Here is a 9,078-nt window from a genome sequence, read left to right as displayed (position 1 = left end):
ATTTTGTGTGGGGTGCCATTGGGGGAAGGGAAACACAATTCAGTCCATAACAATATACTATATGAACACTTTTTCCTTGTTCCTCTTAGAGTAAGTAGGCACAAAGCCTCTCCTTTATGATCAGAGACTTGAAAATACATTGTATTTATAAATGGTTCCCTTAGAGGCAAGCTGGGAACAAATGACTTTCATGTTTGCCCTTTGTAGCATTTAGTGAATTGGTTATTTACGTTGTATCACCGCTACTGATTGATCTTCTGAGGTAGGTAGAAATCTGCTTTCTGAATTGTTCCTTCCTGATATGAAAAAAAAATTTTAAGACTCTATATGCCAAATATTACAGGCTTTTCACAGCAGGATCTATGTTTCAATGGCCAGAATATTTAACTAAAAATGTTTCCAGCCTTCATTGTTCACTGTGAATGCTTTAGAGAATTCATTCACATACCTGAGGGGGCATGATAAGAATAAAGCTCAATCTTCAATTTTGTTCATATTACCCTTAGGTCAGTGCCTGCAACAATGATAATTTTCCATCTTAAAATGAAGGGGCCAAAATAAACTATTTATAACATTTTTGGTTACTCTACCTTTTGGGCTTTGTAGATTGCTTTTAGGAGAGTGAGTTCTCAACTGACCTTGGTTCCTTATCTAACCTCCATCCCATGGAGCTAGAAGGCAGTGCTTATGAAAGCCACCAGCTTTCCAGCGGGCAGAAAAGCCAATAGCTACCTCTTTCCTATCCTATCAATTGTTTGCTCATCAACATTGCTCCCAAACTGGGAACTATTATAATTTCTGCAGAATTGCATCATACTTAGGAATAGAAAGCTGCCATGAGAGGTATCTATGGAATGTGTTGGAAATTTGTGTCTGCATTAGACTCACCTAGAGATCTACTGAGTCAGAAACTAAGGCCTCAGGCATCTGTAATATTTGAAGTTCTCCACATGACTTTTGCCTCCAAAGTCTGAGGGCCACGAGCTACCATTATCTCTTTGTTCCTTTGTTTCCTCTTACATCAAATTGCTCAGTGAGAGAAGGCTTAAGCAATTCTCCCTCCTCCCCTATTGGATTTAGTTTTCAAAACAGATATGTGTGTATGCCTGAAAAGAAAATTAGAAAGCAGAAGCAGATTTTTGGTAGGTTGTAAATTTTCTTTTGAATTTTTCATCTCCATGTGAATCAAAGCAGGACTTATTTTAGCAACTTTGTGAATACAATTTACCAAAGTGTATTACACTATTCTTTATCACAGCGAGACAGGAAGGTCAGTGGAATTGCTTGATTTTTCTTTCTCGTTTACCATAATTTTCTCTTTAAGATCTCAGAGTACGGATTTAAGCTACTGGATATGCAGGTTATTTTTATTTTTTGTGTGTGCCCACTTCTATATTTTGGAATAACTTTAGCAAAGTATACATTTTAAACTCTTTTGGAGACATTCTTAGATATAGCAGCCTCTTAGTTGACTTCCTGTTGTAGTTCTCCTAATGTTTGCTCCCTGGCAATAAGGAAAACTTCTGTGTCGGTAGAAGAAACTCATCTGGGGCTGGGCTGAGCCAGGGAAGGTGGGCAGGAAGGCAAGGTGAAGCCTTCATTTTGTCTACACTTCCACAGAGAATCCTTACATGCACTGTACTCTTCTTTTCTCTCTCATTACCACACTGCAGATTTGGGCCCTTGGATGAGCTTAAGCCTTCACCTGATTTACGACCTATGACTTTATGGTTGTTAGGTCTTGAGAAGAAATGACTGTTTCTGAACATCTCCCAAGACGATTTTCTATGTGGTTAAATTGCACTTTGCTTTTCATACTGTGATGAGATTATTTCCCCAAATAGCTTTTTCATGGTTCCAGGAGAGCAATACAGAGCAACTTGAATAGAGCGTAGGACCTGTCTAGGCCTAGTGCAATACTTAAAACAACCCCTAATTTCCTGGTGTGTGGCATTGTCCCTTAGCCACCCATTGCCTTCCATTAAAGTGCCTCATAATGCTTGGCCAAGATACAAGAAAGGTGTCGATCACCTGCTCCTGCCTTGTCCATCAAAACGTATCCATTCCATCCTATCTTCCCATTGCATAGTAGAACATACTGGATACCAACTTATGCAGATGGATACAGCTCAACCCCATTCAAGCTAGCTAAGGTATTTTCCCCAGGTAATGTAAGGTGTGAACCTGATTGCAATGCATACACTTTAGGGAAGGAGCTACAGAGTTATTCTTTTAAACAAATAGTATTTGTAGTTTTGTGGAGTTTTATTTAATTATGAAACCTATGCAGATATTATACAAATTTTGGAAAATACAGAAAAGCCCAAGGAAATGATTAAAGTCATATATAATTCCACAACTCAAAGAAAACTACTGTTAACATTTTGATGTGTATTATTCAAGTTTTTGTTTAAGAATATATGTGATAGGACTGTACATTCTCTTCTCTTTACTTGCTTTTTTCTATCTAAGAGAGTATTTATGCTGTCATACCATAGATAGTTTTCTAAACTCTGTGGCTTATGTAGCAGCCAGTTGCTCATTATTGTGCTTTAAATTATTTCTGAATTTGTGTAAAGAATAATGTGATAATGAGAATATTTACAGCTATGTGTTTCATGTGCCTTTTCATGCACCCTTAGAATAAATGTACATTAGTCTAAACGAATCCACACTTGAATTTTTTTTTTGTTCTGAGATGGGGTCTCACCGTGTTAACCAGGCTGGAGTGCGGTGGCATGATCACGGCTCACCCCAGCCTCAATCTCTCGGGCTCAGGTGATCTTGCTACCTCTACTTTCTGAGTAGCTGAGACTGCAGGCACATGCCACCATGCCCAGCTAATTTTTTCTATTTGTTTGTAGACATTAGTTCTTGCTATCTTGCCCAGGCTGGTCTTGAACTCCTGGGCTCAGGTAGGAGCTCCCACGTCAGCCTCCCAAATGTTGGGATGACAGGCATGAGCCACCATGCTGGCCTCTGAAAGGCATTTTGATGTATGTATTGATATATATTGTTAAACTGTCCTTCAGAAAGTGTCATCTATCAAATTTCCCTCCTACCAGCATTTTTTGAGAATTACCAGAATACTTACCCACCTAAAATATTATTATTTTGTAAAAATTTCTACTAACTTGGTAGACACACACACACACACACACAATCTCAGCAGTTTAATTTGAACTTCTGTGTTTAATAGTGGAGTGTTTTATGAATATACTTTCATACATTTGCTACAGTTTATTTACTGTAGTGTTTAAGTGGTGCTTTAAGTGGAGCCTGACCGTTCATTTACTGGTGACCTTGGGTAAAATCCTTCATCTCTCTGTGCTCATACCAACTCTGATAATGGCAGTATCTACTTCATAGAGTCCATATGAAGACTAAAGAGGGTATCACGTGAAGGGTGCCTAGAAAGTGCCAGGCATACATAACATACAGTTATGTTCTCTGACTTTTATATTTCTTCTGACATGAGTTGCCTTTTCATTGTCTTTGGGGTAAATGGGTTTTTTCTCTGGTAGTTTTAAAATATATGTTTTAAGTATCTTAACCCACTATTTACCCTATGTTACAATTTCACCCCAATTTGTCTTTAAATTTTGTTCAAAGTGAGGAAATATTTGAATGTCAAGAAATTCAGGCCAAGGGAAAGCATAGCTTTGGTCTAGGCTGGGTTTTTTTTTTTTTTTCCTGCCTCTCAATCAAACTTCCAGGAGAGTCACCTTCCCTATTGTTGGGATGATCTGGTATTGATTTTAGCCACCAGATTGCAGAAATTGCATTTTAAGCAGGATAACTTGTTATATTACAAATCACCATTGTAGAATAAAACTTCTGCTAAATTTATGTAAATAATGACCATGGTAGATGAAAGGACATGGTTAATATTTCACCATTTTCCATTGATCACTAAATCCAACTTGTCATCATTCCATTAGTGGTGCTATATAATTAGTTACTTCAACTTAAAAGAAGCTTTTAATTTGAGATCAAGATCCCTGATAGATTGTGTAGCCATTAAGTGCTACTACTTTTCCACTCTTTTCTGCAAATTACATAGTAGAAAGAGAATGTTTCTAGCCACAAAGTGTCATGCATAAATGCAAAATATTCCTTATTTTGCCATGTATGCATACTACTAAAAATGAAAGTTTTTCACTTTACCAGGAAAAAAAAATGAACATAGAGAACATTATTTTGCCTTGCTAACAAGGAAATGATCAGAACCATCCTATCAAAAGCATGAAAATTCTGCTTGTGCTGCCAACTTGTTTCAAAAGCTATTAAAAGTGGGCAAATATTGCTGTTGTATATGGATAATGAGAGTGTGTTATATTATTGCTACCAGACTCATATGATTAAAATTTTCCATATAAAAGTGTTTTTAAAAGCAGTGATGTTAATGATGCTTGCCATTAGAGAATGATATTTGGGAGAAGAATAATGAAACCTCAACTTCTAAATTGTATACTTAGATTTCTGTGTATTTTGTTGTTGTTTTACTTCAAGCATGTTTTACTTTTACAACATTTTAAAGAGAAACTATTTAAAACCATGATTTAGATAGTGACTATTATTTTAAGAGTCGTTAATATGTACAGAAGAGGATGCTCACGAGTGCTGAAATAGACACAAAATAGGCAACATTCAGCATTGACTCCAAAGCCTTGTAAATTGTCCTTATGTTTGCAAAGGTTTTTTTCTTTCTTATTTTTCTGTGTCTATTTGATCTGTAATGATTGGAAAACATAAAGCAAAGAAAAGAAATGGCTTCCCAATGCAATTTAGAATTTTAAATTGCTGATTGAGTTCTGGGTGCCTGTGATATTGAACTGCAGATGCCTACAGGCCTTAAAATACAATTGTGTTCATGCCTTTCAATCATATTATTCCTTTCCCAATAAACAAAATGACATAGGACATTTAGCTCCTTCAGGGCACCTATTACCTACATGCAGGAATAAAGACTTGGGAACGCTGAGTAGAATGGGTTTTTTGTTTGTTTGTTTAGATTCAAGAGGTACAAGTGTTGGCTTGTTCTATAGGTATATTGCATGATGGGGAGGGTTGGGCTTCTACTGAGTCGTCATCCAGATAGTGAACATGGTATCCAATGGATGGGAATGTGTCTCTATTTTTTTTTTTTGAGTCGGAGTCTCGCTCTGTAGCCCAAGTTGGAGTGCAGTGGCACATTCACGGCCACCGCAACCTCGACCTGCTAGACTCAGGAGATCCTTCCACCTCAGCCTTCCAAGTAGCTGGAACTACAGGCGCGTGCCACCATGACCACCTAATATTTTGATTTATTGTAGAGATGAGGTCTCGCCAAGTTGCCCAGGCTGGTCTCGAACCCGTGGGCTCAGGCAGTCCTCTCACCTTAGCCTCCCAAGGTGCTGGGATTATAGGCGTGAGCCACCGCGCCTGGCCAAGGGATTTTTTTCTGTTGTTGTTTGAGTTGGAGTCTCACTCCGTCGCCCAGGCTGGAGTGCAGTGGCATGCTCAACGCCACTCCAGCGTTGCCCTGCTAGTCTCCGGCTATCCTTCTGCCTCAGCCTTCCAGGTACCTGTAACTACAGGCGTGCGCTACCACGCTTGGCTAATTTTTTTATTTGTTGTAGAGACAAAGTCTTGCCAAGTTGGCCAGGCTGATCTCAAACCCCTGAGCTCAGGCAATCCTCTCGCCTCGGCCTCCCAACGTGCTGGGATGAGAGGCTTGAGCCACCGAGCCAGGCTTGTTCCCCTATTTTAAACTGCAGTCTTCTGGACGCAAATATTTGACTCTAACTAGGGGAATTTATCTCCACCTGCAGGCAAAATGAAGGACCGGCTAGCAGAACTCGTGGAGTTGTCCAAGCACTATGATCAGCAGTTCCCAGACGGGGACGATGACTTTGACTCGCCCCACGAGGATATCGTGTTTGAAACGGACCACATCCTGGAGTCCTTGTACCGAGACATCCAGGACATTCAGGATGAAAACCAGCTGCTGGCGGTCGACGTGAAGCGGCTGGGAAAGCAGAACGCCCGCTTCCTCACGTCCATGCGGCGCCTCAGCAGCATCAAGCGCGACACCAACTCCATCGCCAAGGCCATCAAGGCGCGGGGCGAGGGCATCCACCGCAGGCTGCGCGCCATGAAGGAGCTGAGCGAGGCTGCCGAGGCCCAGCACGGGGCGCACTCGGCCGTGGCGCGCATCGCGCGCACGCAGTACAACGCGCTGACCTTGACCTTCCAGCGCGCCATGCACGACTACAACCAGGCGGAGATGAAGCAGCGCGACAACTGCAAGATCCGCATCCAGCGCCAGCTGGAGATCATGGGCAAGGACGTCTCGGGAGACCAGATCGAGGACATGTTCGAACAGGGCAAGTGGGACGTGTTCTCCGAGAACCTGCTGGCCGACGTGAAGGGCGCGCGGGCCGCCCTCAACGAGATCGAGAGCCGCCACCGCGAGCTGCTGCGCCTGGAGGGCCGCATCCGCGACGTGCACGAGCTCTTCCTGCAGATGGCGGTGCTGGTGGAGCAGCAGGCCGACACCCTGAACGTCATCGAGCTCAACGTGCAGAAGACCCTCGACTACACCGGCCAGGCCAAGGCGCAAGTGCGCAAGGCTGTGCAGTACAAGAAGAAGAACCCCTGCCGGACCCTCTGCTGCTTCTGCTGTCCCTGCCTCAACTAGCAGACCGGCCCGAGCCCTCACCGCCCATCGTCGATGGAGATGTGGCCCGGAAGCGCGCGGGGAAGGACCACCAAAGGCCGGGCCCTCTGCTGGGGAGAGTTGCCCTACCCCTTGGAGAACTCGGCCTTTGGAGAAAGAAGTGCCCCGTTCAAGAATTCCAACCCAACTCGTGCTCAGAAAGATGGCTGATACCGCCCGATAGTTCTGCAGTACAGAGATCCCGATAGGGTTGTGTGAGGTCATCGGGTGACGATCGCACTCTTACCCTCTTGATAGGAGCCAAAGAAGGAACTGACGCCACATGTGACTGTCAGATAAATGTCCTAGGCGTAACACCTCATAAAGATTCAAGGAGGACATCAGTTTTGCATCTACTCATAGCATGAACTCATGGTTGCAACTTTAGTTTTTATTTACTCTGTTATGAAAGTTCCTTGGTTCTGTGCAATTTTGAGTGAAAAACTGGCCTTAAGAAAAACTGTGTGTCTTTTCCTTCTGGTTCTTTATCTGGTTTATGCTCTGTGATTCTCCTCAAACGTAGACCTCCTTTCTGCTCGGTGGTGGCCAACATCTTCACCTACTTGTTAAAATTACATTGAACACTTTCCTTATCTCTTCGCTTTTAATATCTTTCATCAGATTCTATTGTGGGATTATTTTTCCAAATATTTTAAAGCACTGGATATTGAACAAGCACTCAAAGTATCAGTCACATTTTATGTATTCTTCACAGATAAAATTATTTAAAATGTCTTTTTACTTGATGACATATGCACATATATGTCAATGTAAAATACTAATATTCATTAAAGTGTATACAAAATGACCAATGGTTTAACTTTGCTTTTGTAAATATGGCATATAACTCTGAAGAAAAACACTTTTCTGGCTATTAGTGTTTGCTTGTTTTGAGTTTATCTCACTCCAGTCTGCATTTCCATAGTCCAGTTTAGCTCAAAAAACTTTATTTTGAACAATCTGTGTTGGTTATGGTGATAAAGACAGGTATTGAAGGTTAAAAACAAATAGAGAACTAGAGATAATATAATAATGTTCTTGGAAATATTATATTTGTCTTACTGTGGGCCATTTCTTTCATGCATTGAAATGGAATGGTTTAAAATAAAATAATACTATGTTTCAAGTAGGTTTAATAAACAACATTACATTGTAAATATCCCTTTTACACATTTGTGTCTTGATCCTTTAAGTCTTAGTTATTGCTTTCAGTTATTGTTAAAATTGAAATTGTCAATTTTCAGCTATTGTTAAAAACATTTTTTTCTACTAGCTACTTGAGGCTACAACAGAACTCTGAGTGGGGGGGAATGAAAATCTCAAATAATTCACACAAGGATGTCTTGCTTTCTCTCATGAGTTACAATAATTTAGCAAAACCATTAGTCTTTAGAGATTTGGTTTCGTTTTCAAATTTGGTAATGCCCTTATCCCCATTTATACCATGTTTCCTGTCCTCCTTCTGAGCAGCTCTTAACTCTTTCTACTCACTACTTAATATATGAGCCAGGTTAGTCAGTGGTCACAGTTCTCAGGTCCTTCAGAAGGTGGAATTTTAAAAGGAATGGAAAGAGGAATATGTGAATTCTAGAGCTCACTGCTTGACTTGCTGATGACCAGGAAAATCTAGTCCCGTACTTAATTTTAATTTCATGGTTAAATATGAAAATTGTGGAAACCGAGTCCCACCAGGCTCTGCTCAGATTTCTTTCTCAGTTAAATCCAAGGCCATGTTTCACATTTGACATTCTCTTTCCCTAAGAGAGAGGGGAGAGTCTTTCACATAGCTCCATTGCTGTTTTTCATGTTAGTGAAGAGATATTATAAATAGAGACTGACAGCTAGTTTCCACAAGAAATAAGCATTCATAAATGTGACTTGTTTAACTCATAAGGCATTTTCTTTGCTTAGAATCATCATAAAAATAAGTTTGTTTCCAGGCTCTGTGTATTTTTTGATTCTCCACATTTTATGCTAGAGAATCTGGCAAAGACTGTACTTCACTGCACCAAGAGAGTGAGTGAACCATTGCCAATGGAAAGGCAAGACTTTTTCTTCCTGCAGCCTAGTAACACCTGAGTGTGGCATAGTGGTTAAGAGTATAGATTCTGAGCTGGGCTCGGTGACTCACACATGTAATCCCAGCACTTTGGGAGGTGGAAGTGAGAGGATTGCCTGAGCTCAGGGGTTCACCAGCCTGGGCAACTTGGCATGACCTCATCTCTACAATAAATGAAAAAAATATAGCCGGGTGTGGTGGTGCGTACCTGTAGTTCCAGCTACTTGGAAGGTTGAGGTGGAAGGATCTCCTGAGTCCGGTAGGCTGAGGCTGCAGTGGTTTTGAGCGTGCCACTGCACTACAGTCTGGGTGACAGAGT

The 9,078-nt window shown here is 41.3% G+C and overlaps 1 protein-coding gene across 1 annotated transcript; it reads left to right on the top strand.

Annotated features, from left to right (window-relative positions):
* The first annotated feature begins 5,814 nt into the window (after positions 1–5,814).
* STX11 (syntaxin 11) lies at positions 5,815–7,376 on the top strand. The gene has a single exon (XM_008052516.2). It carries the CDS (start codon positions 5,819–5,821, stop codon positions 6,680–6,682), a length of 864 nt encoding a protein of 287 aa, XP_008050707.1. The 5' UTR covers positions 5,815–5,818; the 3' UTR covers positions 6,683–7,376.
* The last annotated feature ends 1,702 nt before the right edge of the window (positions 7,377–9,078 follow it).

This window comes from Carlito syrichta, unplaced genomic scaffold (genome assembly GCF_000164805.1).
Source record: "Carlito syrichta isolate Samal-C Ts95f unplaced genomic scaffold, Tarsius_syrichta-2.0.1 Scaffold279568, whole genome shotgun sequence".
In the NCBI taxonomy this organism is placed as follows: Eukaryota; Metazoa; Chordata; class Mammalia; order Primates; family Tarsiidae; genus Carlito; species Carlito syrichta.
Note: the sequence above shows the minus strand (reverse complement) of the source record. Positions and strands in the feature narration are given on the sequence as shown.

Coding starts and splice junctions, on each gene's coding strand:
- STX11 (XM_008052516.2), top strand. CDS start 5,819: ATGAAGGACCGGCTAGCAGAACTCGTGGAGTTGTCCAAGCACTATGAT.